The 26,338-nt window shown below is 45.0% G+C and overlaps 1 protein-coding gene across 1 annotated transcript in view; it reads left to right on the top strand.

The window, feature by feature from the left end:
* The window catches only part of LOC149460679 (uncharacterized), a 103,585-nt gene extending 91,406 nt beyond the window's left edge, over positions 1–12,179 (top strand). Inside the window, 1 exon segment of the mRNA XM_089679366.1 lies at positions 9,761–12,179. Within this exon segment, the coding sequence (XP_089535492.1) occupies positions 9,761–11,419 (1,659 nt within the window). The 3' untranslated portion in view covers positions 11,420–12,179.
* Positions 12,180–26,338: the final 14,159 nt, after the last annotated feature.

Here is a 26,338-nt window from a genome sequence, read left to right as displayed (position 1 = left end):
TGTCCCTGTCCACGGTGCACACCAACGTCTGTCCCTGTCCACGGTGCACACCAACGTCTGTCCCTGTCCACGGTGCACACCAACGTCTGTCCCTGTCCACAGTGCACACCAACGTCTGTCCACAGTGCACACCAACATCTGTCCCTGTCCACAGTGCACATCAACGTCTGTCCCTGTCCACAGTGCACACCAACGTCTGTCCCTGTCCACAGTGCACACCAACGTCTGTCCCTGTCCACAGTGCACACCAACGTCTGTCCCTGTCCACAGTGCACACCATCTGTCCCTGTCCACAGTGCACACCAACGTCTGTCCCTGTCCACAGTGCACACCAACGTCTTTCCCTGTCCACAGTGCACACCAACGTCTGTCCCTGTCCACAGTGCACACCAACGTCTGTCCCTGTCCACAGTGCACACCAACATCTGTCCCTGTCCACACTGCACACCAACATCTGTCCCTGTCCACAGTGCACACCAACATCTGTCCCTGTCCACAGTGCACATCAACATCTGTCCCTGTCCCTGTCCTCAGTGCACATCAACGCCTGTCCCTGTCCACAGTGCACACCAACGTCTGTCCATGTCCACAGTGCACACCAACATCTGTCCCTGTCCACAGTGCACACCAACGTCTGTCCCTGTCCGCAGTGCACACCAACGTCTGTCCCTGTCCGCAGTGCACACCAACGTCTGTCCCTGTCCACAGTGCACACCAACGTCTGTCCCTATCCACAGTGCACATCAACGTCTGTCCCTGTCCACAGTACACACCAACGTCTGTCCCTGTCCACAGTGCACACCAACGTCTGTCCCTGTCCACAGTGCACACCAACGTCTGTCCCTGTCCACAGTGCACACCAACGTCTGTCCCTGTCCGCAGTGCACACCAACATCTGTCCCTGTCCTCAGTGCACATCAACGTCTGTCCCTGTCCACAGTGCACACCAACGTCTGTCCCTGTCCACAGTGCACACCAACGTCTGTCCACAGTGCACACCAACGTCTGTCCCTGTCCACAGTGCACACCAACATCTGTCCCTGTCCACAGTGCACACCAACGTCTGTCCCTGTCCACAGTGCACACCAACGTCTGTCCCTGTCCACAGTGCACACCAACGTCTGTCCCTGTCCACAGTGCACACCAACATCTGTCCCTGTCCACATCAATGTCTGTCCCTGTCCACATCAATGTCTGTCCCTGTCCACATCAATGTCTGTCCCTGTCCACATCAATGTCTGTCCCTGTCCACATCAACATCTGTCCCTGTCCACAGTGCACACCAATGTCTGTCACTGTCCACGGTGCACACCAACATCTGTCCCTGTCCACAGTGCACACCAACGTCTGTCCCTGTCCACAGTGCACACCAACATCTGTCCCTGTCCACAGTACACATCAACATCTGTCCCTGTCCACATCAATGTCTGTCCCTGTCCACATCAATATCTGTCCCTGTCCACAGTGCACACCAACATCTGTCCCTGTCCACAGTGCACACCAACATCTGTCCCTGTCCACAGTGCACACCAATGTCTGTCACTGTCCACGGTGCACACCAACGTCTGTCCCTGTCCACAGTGCACACCAATGTCTGTCCCTGTCCACGGTGCACACCAACGTCTGTCCCTGTCCACAGTGCACACCAACGTCTGTCCCTGTCCACAGTGCACACCATCTGTCCCTGTCCACAGTGCACACCAACGTCTTTCCCTGTCCACAGTGCACACCAACGTCTGTCCCTGTCCACAGTGCACATCAACGTCTGTCCCTGTCCACAGTGCACACCAACGTCTGTCCCTGTCCACAGTGCACATCAACGTCTGTCCCTGTCCACAGTGCACACCAACGTCTGTCCCTGTCCACAGTGCACACCAACGTCTGTCCCTGTCCACAGTGCACACCAACGTCTGTCCCTGTCCACAGTGCACACCAACGTCTGTCCCTGTCCACAGTGCACACCAACGTCTGTCCCTGTCCACAGTGCACACCAACGTCTGTCCCTGTCCACAGTGCACACCAACGTCTGTCCCTGTCCACAGTGCAAACCAACATCTGTCCCTGTCCACAGTGCACACCAACATCTGTCCCTGACCACAGTGCACACCAATGTCTGTCCACAGTACACACCAACGTCTGTCCCTGTCCACAGTGCACGCCAACATATGTCCCTGTCCACAGTGCACACCAACATCTGTCCCTGTCCACAGTGCACACCACCATCTGTCCCTGTCCACAGTGCACACCAACGTCTGTCCCTGTCCACAGTGCACACCAACGTCTGTCCCTGTCCACGGTGCACACCAACGTCTGTCCCTGTCCACGGTGCACACCAACGTCTGTCCCTGTCCACGGTGCACACCAACGTCTGTCCCTGTCCACAGTGCACACCAACGTCTGTCCACAGTGCACACCAACGTCTGTCCCTGTCCACAGTGCACACCAACATCTGTCCCTGTCCACAGTGCACATCAACGTCTGTCCCTGTCCACAGTGCACACCAACGTCTGTCCCTGTCCACAGTGCACACCAACGTCTGTCCCTGTCCACAGTGCACACCAACGTCTGTCCCTGTCCACAGTGCACACCATCTGTCCCTGTCCACAGTGCACACCAACGTCTGTCCCTGTCCACAGTGCACACCAACGTCTTTCCCTGTCCACAGTGCACACCAACGTCTGTCCCTGTCCACAGTGCACATCAACGTCTGTCCCTGTCCACAGTGCACACCAACGTCTGTCCCTGTCCACAGTGCACACCAACGTCTGTCCCTGTCCACAGTGCACACCAACGTCTGTCCCTGTCCACAGTGCACACCAACGTCTGTCCCTGTCCACAGTGCACACCAACGTCTGTCCCTGTCCACAGTGCACACCAACGTCTGTCCCTGTCCACAGTGCACACCAACGTCTGTCCCTGTCCACAGTGCACACCAACGTCTGTCCCTGTCCACAGTGCACACCAACGTCTGTCCCTGTCCACAGTGCACACCAACGTCTGTCCCTGTCCACAGTGCACACCAACGTCTGTCCCTGTCCACAGTGCACACCAACGTCTGTCCCTGTCCACAGTGCAAACCAACATCTGTCCCTGTCCACAGTGCACACCAACATCTGTCCCTGACCACAGTGCACACCAATGTCTGTCCACAGTACACACCAACGTCTGTCCCTGTCCACAGTGCACGCCAACATATGTCCCTGTCCACAGTGCACACCAACATCTGTCCCTGTCCACAGTGCACACCACCATCTGTCCCTGTCCACAGTGCACACCAACGTCTGTCCCTGTCCACAGTGCACACCACCATCTGTCCCTGTCCACAGTGCACACCAACGTCTGTCCCTGTCCACAGTGCACATCAACGTCTGTCCCTGTCCACAGTGCACACCAACGTCTGTCCCTGTCCACAGTGCACACCAACGTCTGTCCCTGTCCACAGTGCACACCAACATCTGTCCCTGTCCACAGTGCACAACAACATCTGTCCCTGTCCACAGTGCACAACAACATCTGTCCCTGTCCACAGTGCACATCAACATCTGTCCCTGTCCACAGTACACACCAACATCTGTCCCTGTCCACAGTGCACACCAACATCTGTCCCTGTCCACAGTTCACATCAACATCTGTCCCTTTCCACATCAATGTCTATCCCTGTCCACATCAATATCTGTCCCTGTCCACAGTGCACACCAACATCTGTCCCTGTTCACAGTGCACACCAATGTCTGTCCCTGTCCACGGTGCACACCAACGTCTGTCCCTGTCCACGGTGCACACCAACGTCTGTCCCTGTCCACAGTGCACACCAATGTCTGTCCCTGTCCACGGTGCACACCAACGTCTGTCCCTGTCCACAGTGCACACCAATGTCTGTCCCTGTCCACGGTGCACACCAACGTCTGTCCCTGTCCACGGTGCACACCAACGTCTGTCCCTGTCCACGGTGCACACCAACGTCTGTCCCTGTCCACGGCGCACACCAACGTCTGTCCCTGTGCACGGCGCACACCAACGTCTGTCCCTGTGCACGGCGCACACCAACGTCTGTCCCTGTCCACAGTGCACATCAATGTCTGTCCCTGTCCACAGTGCACATCAATATCTGTCCCTGTCCACAATGCACACCAATGTCTCTCCCTATCCTCAGCGCACATCAAGGTCTGTCCCTGTCCGCAGTGCACACCAACATCTCTCCCTGTCCTCAATGCACATCAAGGTCTGTCCCTGTCCACAGTGCACATCAACATCTGTCCCTGTCCACAGTGCGCATCAACATCTGTCCCTGTCCACAGTGCACACCAACATCTGTCCCTGTCCACAGTGCACATCAATATCTGTCCCTGTCCACAGTGCACATCAATATCTGTCCCTTTCCACAGTGCACATTAATGTCTGTCCCTGTCCACAGTGCACATCAATATCTGTCCCTGTCCACAGTGCACATCAACGTCTGTCCCTCTCCACAGTGCACATCAATATCTGTCCCTGTCCACAGTACACACCAACGTCTCTCCCTATCCTCAGTGTACATCAAGGTCTGTCCCTGTCCTCAGTGCACACCAACATCTCTCCCTGTCCTCAGTGCACATCAAGGTCTGTCCCTGTCCACAGTGCACATCAACGTCTGTCCCTGTCCATAGTGCGCATCAACATCTGTCCCTGTCCACAGTGCACACCAACATCTGTCCCTGTCCACAGTGCACATCAATATCTGTCCCTGTCCACAGTGCACATCAACATCACTAACAGTGTCTAAAAAAACATATGTAACAGCGTACCAGTGTCCCATCAACATCTGCAATATTGTCTCATTGAAATATCAACATCTGTCATTGTCACTAGTGAACCATTAACATCTGTCACAGTATACAAGTGCACATAAACACCTGTCATTGTACCAGTGTCCCACCATCATCTGTCACAGTATACAAGTGCACATAAACACCTGTCATTGTACCAGTGTCCCACCAACATCTGTCACAGTATACAGGTGCACATAAACATCTGTCATTGTACCAGTGTCCCACCAACATCTGTCACAGTATCCAAGTGCACATAAACATCTGTCATTGTACCAGTGTCCCACCAACATCTGTCACAGTATCCAAGTGCACATAAACATCTGTCATTGTAGCAGTATCCCACCAACATCTGTCACAGTATACAAGTGCACATAAACATCTGTCATTGTACCAGTGTCTCACCAACATCTGTCACAGTGTACAAGTGCACATAAACATCTGTCATTGTAGCAGTGTCCCACCAACATCTGTCACAGTATACAAGTTCACATAAACATCTGTCATTGTAGCAGTGTCCCACCAACATCTGTCACAGTATACAAGTGCACATAAACATCTGTCATTGTAGCAGTGTCCCACCAACATCTGTCACAGTGTACAAGTGCACATAAACATCTGTCATTGTACCAGTATCCCACCAACATCTGTCACAGTGTACAAGTGCACATAAACATCTGTCATTGTAGCAGTGTCCCACCAACATCTGTCACAGTGTACAAGTGCACATAAACATCTGTCATTGTACCAGTATCCCACCAACATCTGTCACAGTGTACAAGTGCACATAAACATCTGTCATTGTAGCAGTGTCCCACCAACATCTGTCACAGTGTACAAGTGCACATAAACATCTGTCATTGTACCAGTATCCCACCATCTGTTACAGTGTACAAGTGGTGGTGTGATCAGATGCTTTTAGGGCAGAGGAGACATATGGGGTGTTATAGACCGCAGATCTCTTCATAAAAAGTGCATGTCCCTGCCTATTGCTGTCACAAGTGATGTTTACATTCCTTGTGATAGCATGAAAAGTGATAAAAAAAGAATGAAAGAAACAGTAAAAATTATTACCATAGTTTTGCACAATTCCATAAGAGTGCACAATTTTAAAGCGTGGCTTGTTTGGTATCTATTTACTTGGTGCAGCACCATATTATTTTATATTGTTCCAACAAAACTGGGTACTTTATTGTGTTTGTGTGCATTAAAATTCAATAAAGCATATTTTCCCCCCAAAAATAGCATTAAAAAAAACGCCTGAGCAAATATCATGTGACATAAAAAATTAGCAAAACCACCATTTAAATACTGCGCCCTGCTCTGTCATTGGTGCAAGGCGCGCACCCGCGGCTCCTAGTGCGCATACGCGGGTTCCGTCTTCACCGCAGCCGGCCAGGACCTAGTGCCCGTACACTAGCGTGAACAGGCACACTGCGCCGAGCCACGGATCGTGGCGGCTCCTGACAGGACCTCTGCTATAAAATGTTATATTTGGGGGTTATAAGTAATTTTGTAGCAAAAATTAGGATTTTTACATGTAAGCAAAAAGTGTCAGAAAAAGGGCGGGTCTTAACTACTTGCCCTCCAGAGGCTTTACTCCCCTTCCTTACCTGGCCATTTTTTGCTGTTGGGCACTGCGTTATTTCAACTGGTAATTGCACAGTCATGCAATGCTGCACCCAAACAAAATTTGTCATTTTTTTTCACACAAATAGAGCTTTCTTTTGGTTGTATTTGATCACCTTTGCAGTTTTTTCTTTTTGCGCTAGAAACAAAAAAAGACCAAACATTTTGGGGAAAAAAAACTGTATTTTTCACTTTTAGTTATAAAAAAATCCAATAAACTCAAAGTTAATAAAAATATTTAGGCCAAAATGTATTCTGCTCCATGTCTTTGGAAAAAACAGTCCCAATACGCGTATGTTCAATGGTTTGTGTGAAAGTTATAGCGTCTACAAACTGGTATAGATATTGGAATTTACAGCTTTTACTTTCTGACTGCTCATCACATTTATTGAGGTGCTAAAATATCAGGGCAGTAAAATCAACCCCAAATTACCCCTTTTTGGAAAGTAGACACCACAAGGAATTTGCAGAGAAGCATGTTGAGTCCATGGGACATTTTATTTTTTGCCACAAATTTTTTGAAAATGACAATTTTTTTCTTTTTTACATAAAGTTGTCACTTTAATGATATATTGCTCACACAAGCCATGGGTATATGTGGAATTACACCCCAAAATACAATCTGCTACTTTTACTGAGTATGGGGGTACCACATGTGAGAGACTTTTTGGCAGCCTAGCCACATACAAGCCCCCAAAATCCAATGGCCACCTTCAGGCTTTCAAAGGGCATATTTTCTCATATCACATCCCCACTACGTATCACAGTTTTGGAGGCTTTAAAAACCCAGGATAGCACCAACCCCCCAAATGAATCCTTTTTGGAAAGAAGACACCCCAAGGAATTTGATAAGAGGCATGGTGAGTATGTTACAGATAACATTTTTGTCACGTTTTGAAAAAGAAAAAATAGATTTTTGTTTTCTTTCTTCATTTTCCAAAAACTTGTGGCAACAAATGAGATCTGCAAAACTCTCACCATGCCTCTTAGCAAATATACCTTGGGGTGTCTACTTTCCAAAAAGGGGTCATTTGGAGGGGGTGGGGCTTCTACTATCCTGGGATTTCAGGGCCAACATTAGAAGCTTATGTCCCACATCACCCACTCTTCAAGACCAAGACTTTTCTGACACTTTTTGTTCACATGAAAAACATTTTTTTTGCTAGAAAATTACTTTGAACCCCCAAACATTATATATTTTTTAAAGCAGAGGCCCTAGAGAGTAAAAACGTGGGAGTTGAAATGTTTTCCGCCACACAGTATTAGCGCAGTGACTTTTCGAACGCAAATCTTTTGGGAAAAATGCACTTTTTAGAATATTAATGCACAAAAAAAAATATATTGCCCAATTATTTGATACAATATAAAAGATGATGTTGTGCCGAGTGATTAGATACCAAACACGACATGCTTTAAAATCGTGCATGCCCGTGCAATGGCAACAAATGACATACATTTTTATAATCGATAGGCAATGCAAGTCACCAATTTATATTTACGCAGCAGGTCTAGTGTTAGAATTACTGCCTTGATCTGATGTTCGTGGCGATACCTCACATGTATGGTGCAACCGCTGTTTACATGTGTGCGCGGGGGGGCAAGGTGCTTTCTTTTTGTTCTTTTTCTTTAGTTATTTTGATTTTTTTAAATTATTTTTAAACTGTCCCTTTTTCTTTTCTTTTCTTTTTTTTTAAATCACTTTTAATGCTATCACAGGGAATGCAAATATCCCCGATAACTTCAATGGGCATTGTCATAGATTCTTTTCTGAGAAATCTGGGGTCTATCAGACTCTGGATATCTCCTCTGCCCTTACATTATCTAATCTCACCAAGATCAGTGTGATCAGATGCTTTCCCAATTTACAAATGGCGCTGTTTATATCCTGCGCAACTGAAGGGATGAAATGCTCGTAGCTTCCGAATTCTTAGACTTTAGAGATGATTGGAGCCATTCTGGTCTGTGATCGGCTCTATGGTCAGCTGGCAGAACTTCTGGCTGCATTCTTGGATTCCCCTGTGAGACAGGAGAGCCCCAGAAAACTGTGGAAGGCGGCAGGAGGGGGAAGGGTATCCCTCCCCACTGCTTGTAAAAACAATTCTGCAGCTAATTGGCCACTAGGATTACTTTTACATGAAAGCCGCCCACCAGCTAATAAACCAGCACTAGAATGATGCCTGTAGCTGCAAGCATCCTCCCGGTATAACCACTCCAAGTCCAGCGACGTTCCAGTACATTGCTGGTCCATGTTGGACATATATGTACCAGCAGAGAACACGGACATACGATGAATCGGGTCTGCGGACCAATATGACTGCAATTCATTCTTTTCTGTAATGTCCATGTTGAGGGTTCGGCCCAAAAACGTTTTAATTTCATAAACGGTGATAGAGTTCCATGTGAATTGTGTGACAAGAGCTGAATTTGGGGGGCGGCCATGTATTGTGGTGTATAAATTGCCTTGGCCCACAATTGGTACAAATCTTCTGTGAAGAACAGTGGAGGGGCTGAACACTAGTGCTGGCAATGCAAAGCTTGCTGTCAGAACCAAACTCATTCATCCACTGTCATCAATGAGGTAAGTTTTGACAGCTCAGGATAATGATCTGTGATTGGCTGCAGCTGGTCACATGGTACAGGGTACTGAGATTGGCCCCATGTATCATGTGACAACTGTGGACCAATCTAAGCTCACTAGAAAGAGAAGCAGAGCTGTTATGAATGAGATTGATTCATAACAGCTTTGCTTACATAGTGATCATGTGATGACATAGTGATCTTCATTCCGTACGGGTACATCGTTTTTCCTGTAGCTGCTGCCCGGCCACAGTACATTGCGGGAGGGAAGTGGTTAAACAGAAAGTGATAATGAGGGAGGAGTCAATACCCCAATGATGGTGGTCTTCAGGATCAGTCCAGTCTTCATCTTGGTTGTTCTCCCCCCATCCTCACTCTCTGACCTCTGGTGGGGCTCAGCCCCGCTGTTCTTCATGACTAAATCATGGAGTAAATAAGGAAGTGCAGTACTTCTTGTGTTGTGAAGATGGCGATGAGTGATAGAGGGGGTGGGGACCCTCGTCCTATAATCCCCTCATCACTGTCCCTCCTATAAAAGACAGTTCTGGTTGTTTCCTCACTCTCTGACTAAGGTCCATGAATAAAGAAATGACCTGGTAGGAGATCAGAGGAGCCATTTCCTAGTTCCCTTGAGGGTGGAATTGTAAGCTCCTCAAAGACCAAGCTGCCTGATGTGGGCGGAGTCCTGGTTTGGGGGAACCAATCAGCTCCTGTCTAGTAATCCTCTTTGTCTTTGTATTTTAGTCCATGGCCGGGAGATGAGGAAAACCTCCGAGGATTGTCTCACTTTGTCTCCAGACTGGAAAGTAGAAGATGAGGACATCACACAGTATAGTCCAGGAGAAAACCCGGCTCCCTCCAATGTCCATCCGGCACCACCCAGTGTAGATGGACCATCGGATTCCTCGTATCCTGAGGAACCTCAGACTGTGCGGGACCGGGCCGACCTTCCAACAGGGAAGAGATTCTCCTGTACTGAGTGCGGGAAAGGTTTCCATTGTAAATCTGGTCTTAATGTGCACAAAAGATCTCACACGGGGGAGAAACCATATACCTGTACTGAGTGCGGGAAAAGTTTCAGTTCTAAATCCGGTCTTGATAGGCATAAAAGATTTCACACGAGTGAGAAGCCATATTTCTGTTCTGAGTGCGGGAAGTGTTTCCATTTAAAATATACTCTTAAGGTGCATATCAGAACTCACACAGGAGAGAAGTCATATACCTGTCCTGAGTGCGGGAAATGCTTTTCAAAGAAGTGCAGTCTTAATCTACATCAGAGATCTCACACAGGGGAAAAGCCATATTCCTGTCCTGAGTGTGGGAAATGTTTTTCAGCTAAGACCAATCTTGAAATACATCAGCGATCTCACACAGGGGTGAAGCCATATTCCTGTTCTGAGTGTGGTAAATGTTTTTCAAAGAAATCTATACTTCAATTACATCAGAAATCTCACACGGGGGAGAAGCCGTATTTCTGCCATGACTGCGGGAAATGTTTTCCAAGGAACTGTGATCTTCTTGTACATCAGCGAACTCACACGGGGGAGAAGCTGTTTTCCTGTGCTGAGTGCGGGAAATGTTTTTCAAGAAATCGTAATCTTCTTCTACATTATAGATCTCACACGGGGGAGAATTCACTTTCCTGTCCTGAGTGCGGGAAATGTTTTGCAACAAAAAGATACTTTGTAATTCATCAGAGGTCTCACACGGGGGAGAAGCCATATTCTTGTCTTGAGTGCGGGAAATGTTTTTCACAGAAATCCGATCTTTGCAAACATCACAGATCTCACACGGGGGATAAGCCATATTCCTGTCCTGAGTGTGGGAAATGTTTTTCACGTAAGTCCTATCTTAATACACATCAAAGATCTCACACGGGGGAAAAGCCATATTCCTGTCCTGAGTGTGGGAAATGTTTCTCAAACAATTCCAGTCTTTACACACATCGGAGATCTCACACGGGGGAGAAGCCGTATTCCTGTCATGAGTGCGGGAAATGTTTTTCACAGAAGTTCAATCTTCACACACATCAGAGATCTCACATGGAGAAGCCATATTCCTGTCCTGAGTGCGGGAAATGTTTCTCAGACAAGACCAGTCTTTACACACATCAGAGATCTCACACGGTGGAGAAGCCATATTCCTGTCCTGAGTGTGGGAAATGTTTTTCAGATAAGTCCCATCTTTCCAGTCATCAGAGATCTCACACGGGGGAGAAGCCATATTCTTGTCTTGAGTGTGGAAAACATTTTTCACAGAAGGCCCATCTTTCCAGGCATCAGAGATCTCACACGGGGGAGAAGCCATATTCCTGTCCTGAGTGTGGAAAACATTTTTCACAGAAGTCCCATCTTCACAGACATCAGAGATCTCACACGGGGGAGAAGCCACTTTCCTGTCCTGAGTGAGGGAAATGTTCCTCACTGATGTCCTGTCTTCCTGTACATAAGGGATCCCACACAACCCTGGAGGTGTATTAGTGCCTTGAGTGCGGGAAATGTCTTCTAGATGAATGTTGCTGGACATCCCAGCTCTCATGTGGGGAAGAAGCACACCCTGATATACACCTCAGATATACTCCATGGCTGATCTTCATCATGGAAGAAACAGTTCATAAGGAGATCAGAGGTCCCCAAAGACATGGATGAAGTGTGGGACCGGGTTGGCCATTGATGGCAGGAGAAGAATAAAAATGGAGTCCTGCCCTGTGATTGGCTGAGTACATTTTGTGGTGGGAGATTTCACAAACACTTATAGATCTATTAAATAAAAGTTTAATAAATGTGACCGGCATTCACCCGGCTGTGACATCTTTTGGCCACATTTTATTTCATATGATCATTGGCTCCAAATAGGGACCATCATTTCATATTCTGTGACTTTTACTGATGAAGGTATTTCAGGAAAATACTGCATTATGACCACTAGATGGAGCTGACAATCAAAGGAAATCACTGTGTTAAATCACATAGGTCCAGAATTTGTAATGTCTGGATGGACACTTGTCTCTTCCGTCCAATGAATGGTCTATAAGTGGAGCCCTTAGTTCCCTTCATCAGGCATGGATTCATCTCCATCACTGAGGTCATCCTCATCACTTGTGAGTACAGAACACACTGAAGGATAGAAGGTCATCCAAGCAGCAATAATAAACCAACCATTCATTTACAGCTGAAAATGTGCATTCCGCCATTAGATGGCGCAACGTTTTATAGGAATTAGTGTCATCTAGTGAACAAATGCAATATTTTACCCAAAAACAGGAAACAAAGGAGGTTGTGCTGAGTAACTAGATACCTAACACGCCCAGCCCTACAATGGTGTGATGATGAAACCATGACAAACTTTGTCCTCAGAAATGGCCCCTAGGGGGCGCTATAAAAGCCTTTCCAGGTCCTCAGTGTAGAGGTGACCCTGAATAATGGATGGAGAAGGATTGCTCTCACTCCGGCATGCATGGCGTGATGTAATGTGTGGTACAATCCATGATCTTGTATGTAGGCACAGGTGGAATATTGGTTAGTATGTATGTGGGAACTCAATGATTAGGGGGCGGGGTTTTAGGTGTTTGGGTGCACCTTTCATTTTTTCACTGTAATGCCAACATATAAGGAACTAATATCCCCCATATGATCGCATTTTGTGGTGACGGGTTCTCTTTAATTAGACATCATGGCCCTGATTTACTAAGAATTGAGTCTACCAGCAGATGCTGAACATTCAGGCAGACTAAATTCAATCAATCTAGACCTGTCAGTCTTCTGAAAGGCGTCTACTTTGTAGACTCTTTCCTGTTAGTAAATGTAGAATCGCGTTTGGCACATTTTTAGGTGCAATACCGGATATGTTCACTAGATGGCACACAACTGCAGGCTTTTTCCCATTGCCGTTTTTCTGTTTGCATATATATTTGTATATGAGAATACTTAGAATTTAAAGTAAAAAGTACACCTATATTTTTTTTTTTTTTTTTGCTGTTTCTCCAAAATGATCAGACAACTAATGCATTTCCTAATGAATGTTATTCTATTTTCAAATGTCAAACATTTTCACACTTATATCTCAGTATCTAGTTCTAATTTCCTAATATAATTATATCTCTGCATTCTCTTTAATCATGTAACTATTCTATGTTACAGTAATAGTGCAGCGCTATAAATGCAAGTGATCAATCATAAACGCATGCGATAATGATGTAAACTGGTAAATGGTGCTAAAATAAGTTCATATACTCATTCCTGAATAATGGAATGTCCTTGGTGTGAGAGTACCAACTCAGAGGGTGCCTATGAATGGCAGGTGTGATTTATCTATGATGGACAGTAGTGCAGACGGTTTATCCATGACGGACAGTATGGCAGACGCTCCTCAATGGCGGTGGCGTGGCGTCATCAATAGAGCTCCATTCAATGTATTTCCTGTACCAGCACGTCCTCAGGGTACACCAATAGGACGTGTTGGTACACGAAATGCATTGGGTGGAGCCCTATTGCTGATGCCATGTCACCGCCATTGAGCAGCATCTGCCATCTTGGTACTCACTTTGCTATTATTTTTATTTACTCCACGTGGATATTTTAAATTGTTACTCAAGACCATTATAATAAAGTACTACACTATTAAGCACCTTTCTGGCTCCTGTGGCTGAGCTAATTCCTCCCCAGGACCATTTTGGCACCCACCCGGATGGATGGATGGATGACTAACCCATAGTTGCCAGCATACCGCTGCACCCCCAGATGTGTGATGTGTATAACCCATGCACATTAATACTTTTGTTATGGTGAGTGGACACCCGTCACAAGGGTGGATTACCTTTCACGAGTCCATGCACTACTGTCCGTCACGGATAAACCACACGTGCCATTCATAGGCACTCTCTGAGTTGGTACTCTCACACCAAGGACATTCCATTATTCAGGAATGATTATATGAACTTTTTTTAGCACCATTTACCATTTTACATCATTATTGCACTTATTTGCACTTTGTTGACTTTACATGCGTTTATGATTGATAACATGCATTTATAGCGCTGCACTATTACTGTAACATATTTCTATTCTGGGACTGTTGCCAATACCCTGAGTGCTAGCTGCTACCTTCATATCTATACCTAGATTTATATTTATATTGTGTAATACCATTTTATATTTGACCAGCGCTCGCTTTATCATTATTTGTAAACAATGTAACTATTCTACATTGCAGCTCAAACTGTGTCTCCTACAGTGGCTTAGTGGTTAGACCTCAGAACTTACAGCACTTGGGTCATGGGTTCTAATCCCAGTCATGGCTGCACCTGTCTGCATCCCAGTTTGCATGCTTTCTCTGCACGGGTGTGTTTCTGCCAACACTCCAAAGACATACTGTTAGGTTAATTGGGCCTAGTATATGTCAAAAACCAGTTGTTTTTTAAAAAACAAAAATATATCAGTCATCCAATTGGCCGACATTACCACCAAGGGTAAAAAAAAAATCGGCCGATTTTCGTCCCGTCTACGGCTGGCATTTTTACTTCTGTCTCTTGCAGTGAGCTCCGCTATTATATTTTACATGAAAAGTCTTGCTGTTGCAACATTTATATCCATTTGTATCCATTTCAGATACAGATGTTTTTATTTGGATACAAATAGATATATTGTTGCAACCACAAGCATTTTCATGTATAATGTAATAGCAGACTGGAATTCTTCTTCTTCTTCTTCCTCTTTTTCTTCTTCTTGCAGGTCACGGCCCATGCGCAGATTTTTTATCAGTAAAACGATCAGCCGATTTGCTCATCATTGCCGGGATAATCAGCCGATCGTCAAAATCAGCCGCAAAATTTTCCAACTTTGCTGATAAAAAAAAATGTGCCAAAACCCCGAAAAACAGCCGACCAACTAACCCACTAATGGTGCAAAAATTGGCTGATTTTTTTTTTGGCCGATTTTCAACCCGTGTATGGCCTGCATTAGATTGTAAGCTCCTTGATATTTGTGAATGCCCAAAATATGGAGATCAATTTCCAGGGTTCTGTCAGTGCCAGCAATATAGATTAATCAATTAAGATTTTGGCTACTGACTAGAAAGTGGAAAGGGAGTGACTCTTACCTGCGTCCTGTTCTTCTGACAAGTTTGAAACTTTCAATTTTCTTTCTGTTTATATTTCATTACAACTTTGTTTCTCTTCTCTAAGGCTATGTTCACACTAGCTTTGTCAGTAGGCGTCAGACAGGCGTTTGGGAAGCATTTTTTACGCTTCTCAAACGCCTATGAAAATTCTGCACATGGCAGCACACAGTGCTGTTCACACTGAAGCGTTAGCATTGCGTCATGGCAAAACTGGTGCCTCATGTCGAGTCAGGAGGAGTTGAAGCCTCCCATTCAAGTCTATGGTGCCGCTCCTCAAATGCCTGGCAGACGTTTGCGGTGCGGTTGCGATGCATTTTCGGAGCATCAATACTATTTACCATCATTACAGGCATTTGTGGCACAGTTTTAACGCTTGGTAAATGCTTATCACATGCCTCAAAACCGCACATAGGGCGTTTGGGGAGCATTTGAGGAGCATAAAAAACTCATCCCAAACACCTGTCCAATGCCATGGGGGCGTATGGCGAGAGTTAGAAATAAAGTCACGTGTGAACGAGCCCTTAAACCTGTCTCCTTATACAACTTGTTCCCCCCTGTCATCACCTGTCCCCCACCCCCCTGTCATCACCTGTTCCCCACCCCCCTGTCATCACCTGTCCCCCTCCCCCACCCCCCTGTCATCACCTGTTCCCTCCCCCACCCCCCCTGTCATCACCTGTTCCCTCCCCCACCCCCCCTGTCATCACCTGTTCCCTTCCCCCACCCCCCCTGTCATCACCTGTTCCATCTGCCAATCTATATATCCCCGCCCCACTCTTTGTCTGTATCTATTTATTGATCTTGGTAATGTGTCTCATTTCCTATCACCTCCAGCTCAGATCTCACATTATTATACGATTGCTGATTGTATCTCACCTCTAGTCTGATTGAATTCACAATCCCTGGTCAGTCCCGTTCCCTGACCTATAATAACCTTTAGGGTCAGTTCACACTACATGTGTTTCAGTTGCTTTTTTTGCATCCAAAACGCACAGAAAGAAGGTTATATGGTTGTCAATGTCATAGTTCACATCAGCGCTTGCAGTTCCAGTGCGTTGCAGATGCTGCCAAAAAAGTCAAACAGGCTGCATTGTTTATGCATAGAACTGTACTGGAATGCGGTAAAACGTCCCTGGAACGCACTAAAACACACATGTCCTTAATTAAATTTTAGAAAAAGAGAGGGGAAAAAAATTAACTGGAATGCATAAAAAATGCACTGGAACACGTCAAAAATGCATCCAAACTGCACTGGAACACACAAAAAACGCATCCAAAATGCAGTGGAACACATCAAAAATGCATCCAAAATGCTCTGGAACACGCTAAACATGCATCAAAAAGTGCATGCAAAAACACATCAGGAACACATCTAGACTATTTCTATAGTGTGAACCGGCCCTTAGGACTTGTTCACACCATTTGTTGTGCAGAAACGCATGCAAGAACACACATTTTCCAGCACAGCAAAGAAATGCAATGCCCTCTGCAGATGTGCGCAGGTACCATGATGAAAACTTAATTGCACCTCCACGTGTCTAGTAAACACAGAAGCATTCACAGCCACCAAAACGCATGGCACCACACTACTGTGCGGTTAGGTGCAACACACTTTTACAATAACATGCCTGCAGTATTCCTGCATGTTCCCACACATTAGGCAGCCTATTGAAATTAATGAGCTGAGGAAAAAAAAGTAAAAAATGCCCCATTCACCCAGGTCCTCTGTCCTGTACAGCATGAATGAGGGGGTTGTTCATGTGGCTGGAGACACCTGTTACACTATGGGGACACAGCAGCTGTATGAACACAGGTTGTCATCTGACAGGTGTGCAGGCGTGGGGAAGTGGCCCTGAATGCTCACTGTCTGTGTTCAGGGCTGTACACCTGCACCCATATGCTTGTTAAATTATGACCTGCAGCATTTCCATAGTGTAACATAGGTTGCCTGCAAACGGCGATAGCCACAAAAACCAACCACTGATTTCCACTCTACAGGCCACAGCACCCATGTGAATGAGCCCCAAGACCTCCATTACACACAGCTTTATTTATGAACTCAGTACAGTTTTATCATTTAGATTTCACAGGAATATGGTTGGGATTATGTCCATTAATAATGTTTTTAGTGTATTTTTACCATAAATATAATTTGGATATTTTCTCTGGCGGTGGGGGGCTGTCAGGTATGCTGTACGGGGCTCCGTGATATCTAACAGTGGCCCTGGGTGTATGCTTGTGTCTGTGCCACCTGTATAGTTAGGAAGAACCTTGAACCTCTGCTATGTACCTCATTGGATCTTGGAATTGGACATGTTTTCAACTGAAAATACAACAATTAGTAATGTTTCCCCGGCCAATGAGGATCAGCTCCTCGGTGGAGAACAGCGATCTCGCCATGTCCAGATGTGGTCTGGAATTCCACAAAAGAACAATTCACAAAACTAAAAAATAGACCACTAAAGCCTCCTAACTACACTCCCATCCACTCACACTCCCCACTACCACTTCCGGGTGTGTGCAAACGTCCTTCCGCCAACGTCATGACGTATTTCCGGTATGACAGCTGCTCTAGCGCCTCCTCCAACAGCCGTCTTGGTGTTTATTTGTGCACCATAGCAATTTTACATGCGGCTCCATTGTGTATATGACATTTGCAAATATGTTTGCAGTTCTATTGTGGATTTGGCATTGGTGAATGTATGCTTGCAGCTATACTGTGTATATGACATTGGGAAATGTATGCTTGCAGCTCTACTGTGTATATGACATTGGTGAATGTATGCTTGCAGCTATACTGTGTATATGACATTGGTGAATGTATGCTTGCAGCTATACTGTGTATATGACATTGGTGAATGTATGCTTGCAGCTTTACTGTGTATATGACATTGGTGAATGTATGCTTGCAGCTCTACTGTGTATATGACATTGGTGAATGTATGCTTGCAGCTCTACTGTGTATATGACATTGGTGAATGTATGCTTGTAGCTATACTGAGTATATGACATTGGTGAATATATATTTGCCAGTAAAGGCCCAAAGTCAACATAAATCGGGGGCCCAATTTATTACTGTTAAGAGGATTGTAGAAAAAGAATAGCTAGCTGCACATTGAACACGACCTATTCATTGGTACATAACATGGTCTTGTGGTGCAATAGAGGGCTTTTGGTTTGTTAGTTTGGACATACTTGCACATGTGCGCTCTAACAAGGAAGATTTCGGCATATTATATAGCTAGCAAAAATAAGTGTTAGGGGTGCGAGTACATTTCAGATACTTATATAGCGCTGTCAATTTACGCAGTGCTTTACATATAGATGTGGTAAATTTACATCAGTCCCTAACCCTCAAGGGGCATACTAAGAGCCCTAACTTACATTCAAACATATACTAGGGCCACTTTTGACAGGATCCAATTAACCTACCAGCATGTCTTTAGAGTGTGGGAGGAAACCGGAGTACCTGGAGGAAACACAGGCAGAACATGCAAACTCCAGGCAGGAGGTGCTGTGGCTGGGATTTGAACCAATGACCCTAGTACTGCCAGGTGGAAGTGCTAACCATTTAGCCACTGTGCAACATTCAACTAGAACATGAAATAATCCCCCCCAAAAAATACATACTACAAATGTTTATTGATCAAATACACATTCCACATTTATTTGGACAGCAACAAAAAGCTACATTCAATATCTTGGTGAAAAAAAAACCCCACAGGATTGATGTTGCTAAAATAGAACGGTCCTGCTCATAAGAGCTTACAATTTAAAAGATTATACTTCTAATGAACTGTGCTTTCACAGGTTACAGCAGGAAACAAACGGTTAATATGAATCACTTGGGCTTATTCACAAAACAAGCTGCAGATCAAAATATCAATATAAAAATACATACGTGCCAAAATAAAAACACCTCCCGCCTCCCCAAATCCCCCACATATACATTTCTCACCATGTTTGTCTGAAAACTGCATTTCATTCTAAATAAAGCAAACTTGGCAGAGCAGAGCAATGGACATGTGTTAGGATTACAATACAAAGATAATAAACACAATCATTGTACAATAACACACAAACACACCTTAGAAGGAAGAACAAGAAGAATTTACAGCCCACATCAAAACACAACGTGAGTGTGGCCTGGGGCAATTCACCACAATATCTCCCCCCCCCAAACCACCACAGACAAGGACTTGCAGAAATAATGTGGCCTGTACAAGGAAAAATCAGCCACTACTGCTTCTCTTTATATAAGGTAGGCCACACCCACCACTGTCATTCATTGGGTCAGAGAAAGTGTTTGCACCTGATGAATCCTCTTCCCACCTGCGGTAACCCTTGGTATACAGGCCACACAAATCAGAGTCAGAAAGAAAGCCACAGTGACGTGTACCTGTGCAGCATACAACAGAACATTGAACAGGGATGTGAAAGGGAACCCTATTGGCAATATTTCTTGGCCCTATGGGCACAATTCACTCCAGATAATCGCATGAGTTAAGGCAGTCACATGACCACATCTCGCATGCAATACTGAAAATGTCAATTCACTTTTGCTAGTATGCGGAATTTCCCATAAATTGGAAAAACACTCAGGAAATCAAACATAAAAAGGCCTTACACCGCGGTCACATCAAAGCCGATTTAGAAATTGTGCGACGTACAGTGAAGATGCTGATTTCCTTGTGATTTGCAAGACATCTGACACAGATATCTATGCAAATCGTCACAAAAGTAGTACATGTACTACTATAGAAATCAGTGTCGGAAACGCACCCATGTGACTGCTCTAATAGCAGACAATAGGGTGCGACTTGGCATACGATTTGCAAGTCGCATGGCATGCAAATCGCATGCCAAGTCGCATCCAGGGTGCGCGATTACAGATGCGATTTGGGAATTGAAATTGTACCTGATATCGGATCTAATGAATGTGGATGTGAGTGTCTTAACGTAAGCGATTTGCTGCAGCACAATTTCAAAAGTAGTTCTCGTCTAACTTTTTCAGCATTTTGTAGCGATTTCACATATAGACTACAATGGAAATCGCATGCTCAGATAAGGGTCTGTTATGGATTTGGGGGAGGGGGGACTCCATGCCATTATTTTATTTTATTTTTTAATCCATTTCTTTCGCTCACTCTTCTCATGGTTTGACAAACTTTCCCAAAAGGAGGTGGAGTGCAAACCAGCATTATCCAATCAATCATTAGTCCAGGCCCTTATCTCATCCCATCCTTTGACATTCACATAAGGTGCTACTTTAAAGGTGTTTGAACAGACAAGGCCTCATTCTAATTCACATTCTCGGGATCATTTAGACAGAAAGCAAAGATGCTGCCACCAGCACATGTATGTTAGGGTAGTCACACAGAGATCTTGCAAATTCATTGCCATGGTTGGGATTCAAACCGACAACCCTAGCATTGTGAGACAGTAGTGCTAACCACTAATCCACAGAGCTGTTGAACACTAAACCTGCCTGTATTTCTGTGCTGTGAATCAATCCTAGGTCCCTGGGCAAGGTCAGTGTAACTACCAGATATCTCCAATGTGACACAAATGTTGTGCTATGTTACCAATTCAGATGTATGTTGGTTCTATGTATCCCAATACAAAGGATTGCAATACTTATACAGGCGTACCTCGGTGTACCAACACCTCGGGGAACGGAATTTTCGGTTTACGAATGAAAATCCATTGAAAATAATGACTCGGTTTACACAATTTTTAATAATTTTTTTTGCAATACAAAGTTTATGTCGGCGCTGATTTTCAAATGCAAATGAGGCCTTTTTTTTTTCTTCACTATAGTTCACAAGCTTAGAAGTCACTTTCCCCGAAGTTACAGAAAACTTTGTATCTTTTATTAAACTCAAAGTAAACACTGTTTCCTTTAGGTGTATAAATTCCAAGAAAACTTTCTCTTTTAGCTGGGGGGGAGGGGAAGTGACAGCTAAATTTCTGAGCTATAGTGAAGAAAAAAAAGGGAGAATTACATTTAAAAACCAGCACCATAATAAATAAAAAACAGCATGGGGTCCCCTCTCCCATCCACACCAAGCTCTTCAGGTCTGGTATGTATCTTAAGGGGTAACTCCACACCAAAATGTAAAAAAAAAAAGTGTGGGATCCCCCCTCCCATCCACACCAAGCCCTTCTGGTATGGCATGGACATTAAGGGGTAACTCCACGCCGAAATTAAAAAAAAAACGGCATGGGGTCCCCCCAAAATCCATACCAGATCCTTATCCGAGCATGCAGCCCAGCAGGTCAGGAAAGGGGGGGATGATCGAGTGCTCTCCCTCCTGAACCATACCAGGCCACATGCCCTCAACATGGGGGGGTGCTTTCGGGCAGGGGGGCTCACCCCCAAAGCACCTTGTCCCCATGTTGATGGGGACATGGGCCTCTTCTCCACAACCCTGGCCGGTGGTTGTGGGGGTCTGCGGGCGGGGGGCTTATCAGAATCTGGAAACCCCCTTTAATAAGGGGGCCCCCAGATCCTGGCCCCCCTACGTGAATGAGTATGCGGTACATGGTACCACTACTCATTCACAAAAAAACGAAGTGTAGTGTAAAAAACCACAGTACAGGGTCTTTGACAAGTCCTTTAATAAAAAAATGTCCCCCGAAGTAGATCCAACGTCAATCATGGTGTCAGGTGGTGGTGACCCGAAAAAAGAAAAAAAAAGTTCTGCTCCTGATGGAGGCTCACCAGCCTTATGCAGTGAGCCAGGGTGACAGTTCTTAAATAGGTAAGGGGCAGGGCCAGCCGGGGACATCATCCAAGTGACCCGCCCCATGTGACATCAGTGATGTCACCCTGGCACACTGCATAAGGCTGGTGAGCCTCTATCGGGAGCAGAACTTTTTTTTTCTTTTTTTGGGTCTCCGCCACCTGACACCTTGAAACCTGATACCTTCTTAGATTTCTCACTCCACAGATTGGACCACACCACTAAACCTATTCGCCTCAAACTTGCCTGCAGTGACTACACCAGCAATCCAACTAGAATACTTCACATTTTCTGTAAGCATCTGGCACTCTTATACTCTAAAACAGAACCCTTTGATCAAACATGCGCTGGAAATCTTCTCGCCAATCGCTTTCCCAACTTTATCTGCACAACACCTAGAAGCCCTTGAGAAGCCTATCACTCTAGCTGAAACCTTGTCTGCAATCAAAGAACTTAAGATTAGAAAGCGTTTCGGCCCTGATGGCTTCTCTTCTTCTTATTACAAGAAATATGCTCCTTTACTCCCCCGTTCTCACTAATGCTGTCAATGCTGTACTGTCGGGCCATTCTTTTAAACCAGAAACTATCTCGGCCATTATAACTATGATTCCAAAACCGCATTCTGATGATTCAGCCTGGTCTAACTATAGGCCAATCTCCCTTCTTAACCTCTTCCCTCCCGGCCAATAGCCGAATGGCAGCTGGGAAAATGCTGTAGATTTCCGGGTGGACGCCATTTGGCGTCCTCCCGCACATGCACAGTGTTTGCGCTTGCAGAGCCGCACAGCGGCATGATCTGTCACCGGCTGTGTACCTTGGACACGGCCGATGACAGATCTGAGTACCGGCCCCCGTTGCCGGTACCATGTGACCTGCTGTGACCAATCACAGTAGGTCACATGACAGTTGTATACAATGGATGGCTTCATTCATGCCATTCATTGTATACTAGTGCCTAGCTGTGAATGGTCACAGCGATCACATGCACATGTCATGTGATTAGCTGTGGCCAAATACCAGCTAAGCACAAAAAAAAACAAAAACCCTGAATAAATCGATGTCATTCAGGTAAATGTTTGCTTATAGCAAAGTAATTCTTTGCTATAAGCAAATTGTGTAAAAAAATATATATATACTGATCACTTCCTCAAAGTAGTACAATGTTACAATGGTAATATTGTACTACTTTAGACATAGTGAAATATGAAAAAAATCTTACAAAAAAAAGAAAACATTTAATAAAAAATTAAAAATAATACATTTTTTTTAAAAAAATTAAAAATAATGTTTTTTTTGTACTGTCACCAGTCAGTGTCCCTGATCACCGCCATGCCAGTTATATGATGACACTGTACTGCACTGGTGACAGTATGTAAAAAAAAAATTGTAAAAATAATTTTTTGCATTTTTTCATTTTCCGAAAAATTATGAAAAAAAATACAACTTCAAAAAACTCGCCATGCCTCTTATGAAGTACATCGGACTGTCTACTCTGCAAAAAGGGGTCATTTGGGGGATATCTGTACTGTCCTGACATTTGGAGGATATCTGTACTGTTCTGACATTTGGGGGATATCTGTACTGTTCTGACATTTGGGGGATATCTGTACTGTCCTGACATTTGGGGGATATCTGTACTGTCCTGACATTTGGGGGATATCTGTACTGTTCTGACATTCTTGGACCTCAAGAAATTAGATTGGCTGTCAGTACTTCAGGATTGATCAATATTAAGATCTATACCATAGTTTGTGAACTCTATAACTTTCCTACAAACTAAAAAATACATCCTAATTTGGGTTATTTTCACCAAAGACATGTAGCAGAATACATCTCGGCCTAAATTTATGCAGAACAATTATTTATTTGTAAACTTTTATAACAGAAAGAAAAATGTGTTTTTTTTTTCAAAATTTTTGGTCTTTGTTAATTTAGCAAGAAATAAAAACCCCAGCGGTGATTAAATACCACCAAAAGAAAGCTCTAGTTGTGTGAAGAAAATGATAAAATTTTAGTTTGGGTACAGTGTTGTATGACCGCGCAATTGTCATTCAAAGTGTGAGAGCGCTGAGACCTGAAAAATGGCCTGGGCAGGAAGGTGTAAAATTGCCCGGTATTGAAATGGTTAATATTGATATTAGGCTTCTCACCAAAATCCTTTCTACCCGCTAGAATCCAATAATTGGCTCACAGTTTCATCCCATCCCGGCAAGCAGGTGATAATATATGTCATGTGACTCCTCTCCCACATTGCCCATACTCACAAAATTCCCACATTTCCTCTCCTTAGATATTAGAAAAGCTTTGACACTGTTTTCTGGTCCTTTTTTGAATTTATTTTGCGTCGTTGGGGATTTGGTCCTCACTTCCTGACTTGGATTTCTTCCTTATATAGTATTCCCTCTGCCCAAATCCATTACTTGGGACACAAATCAACATCCTTCCTGATTGCTTGGGATATTCGACAGGGATGCCCACTCTCACCGATACTCTTCATCCTTGTAATTGAACCTTTAGCCCTTTTTGATTAGAGCAGATCCAGATATACGAGGCCTAGAGGTAGGTGGGGTTCAACACAAACTCTGTCTCTTTGCTGACGACATTTCCCTTTTTATGACCTCTCTGCTTACCTCAGCCCCACCCCTACTTTGGCTTCTTCATGATTTTGGTCTTTTCTCGGGTCTTCAAATCAATTCCCAAAAATCTACAATTCTGAATATCTCCCTTTCTCCCCAGGAGGCCCTACATCTACAGTAAGTTCTCCCCTTTTCTTGGTCCCAGCATGCTATCCCTTATCTAGGTATTAAATTGACAGCCTCCTTATCCGACTTATACTCCGCTAACTTTTTTCCAATGCTTTCTCACCTTATTGGTCTTATACGCATTTGGTCTTCTCTTCCTCTGGCGTGGATGGGAATAATCACAGTGGTCAAGATGTCCATTTTACCTAAGATTCTCTATCTCTTCAGAGTTCTCCCCATTCCCGTCCCAGCTCACTATCTTCGCACGTTGCAACGTCGGGCCCATGCTTATACCTAGGGTTCTGTCCGTCCTCATGTTTCTCATACTACCATCCATATGCCCAAGTTAAAAGGTGGTTTGGGTCTACCAGATTTCACAAAATATTATCAAGCAGCCCAACTAGCGCAGCTTCCTAAATATCATGCTTCCTACAAGATCCCTTTATGGGTCGCCTTAGAATCAGTTGACATTGATCCCCTCTCATTAGCCAACCTTCTATGGCTTCATCCCTCAGATCGTCACGCGATCCGGAACCCAATCGCCTCACACTTTATTGCCCTTTGGGATAGGCTCAAAACTCATTACCCTCTCCAATCGCCCCACAATCCCCTTCTTTCCTATCTCCACAACCCAGCCTTCCCCCCTGCCTGGTCTTCCCCGAAATCTTTCTTCCATTGGTCCTCTGCAAATCTCCTTAGAGATCACCATTTTTTGCCCAATACAGGTATCAAATCCTTCTCATCCCTCCAGGAATCTTACTCCCTACCCGCATCTGAAGTTTTTCGCTACCTCCAACTTAAGCACTTCTATTCCCCCCTTTCCTCTACCCCTGGCTCCATTAGAACCATGACTGTTATCGAAAGCACTTGTAGGAAAGACCCATATAGGCGGGGCCTCATCTCCACTCTTTACACCTTACTCACAACTCCTGAATCCTTCTCAGGCTCTCCATATGTCGCCAAGTGGGAAAGGGACCTAGGCTCCAAGTTGACCCCTGATGATTGGGACCGTATCTGGCAAGAGACCAAATCTTCCTCACAGAATGTGGTAGCAGTGTAAACTAATTATAGGGTTCTATCCTGATGGTATTTAGTCCCGGCTAGGATAGCAAAATATACCCCTGGTTACTCCCCAGACGGCTTCCGAGGCTGTGCGATGACTGGTACATTTTTTCACATTTGGTGGTCCTGTCCAGTTGTCCATACTTTCTGGGATGGTATCTTTCACCTGTTTTATACTCTCTTTCAAAGGCCATTGTCACCTACTCTGAACTCCACTCTATTCAATCTGCGACCTTCTTCGATCTCTAAACTCCAATTTAAGCTTTTTCTACAGATCACAACCACAGCCAAACAAATTATAGCAAAATCTTGGAAATCCCCGTCACTCTGCACATTGACGGTCAGAACAAGGTGACACAGGCTATGATACACACCAAAGTGGAAGCTGCCGTCACAGACACCTAAATTCCTGTTAATTTGGTCCCCCCTGGATTGGTCACTTTTTTCCTCCATTGCATCTTCCCTAATACTTTTCTCTCCTAGAAAGTTACCCGACACCTTGGTTCAGTCCCATGTCCCCTTTTTCTTTCTTGGAAGTCACACACTCTGCTTCTTCCCTCCCCCCTCTTTTGCTCCCTTTTCCCCCCTTTTTTTCTTTTCCTTACCTTTTCTTGAGGTTTTTTTACCTACATTTGCAATGTTTGAATTACCCCGATGGGCC

The sequence above is a fragment of the Staurois parvus genome, unplaced genomic scaffold, assembly GCF_062004578.1.
Source record: "Staurois parvus isolate SC_StPar_1 unplaced genomic scaffold, SC_StPar_1.0 ptg000222l, whole genome shotgun sequence".
Classification (NCBI taxonomy): domain Eukaryota; kingdom Metazoa; phylum Chordata; class Amphibia; order Anura; family Ranidae; genus Staurois; species Staurois parvus.
Note: the sequence above shows the minus strand (reverse complement) of the source record. Positions and strands in the feature narration are given on the sequence as shown.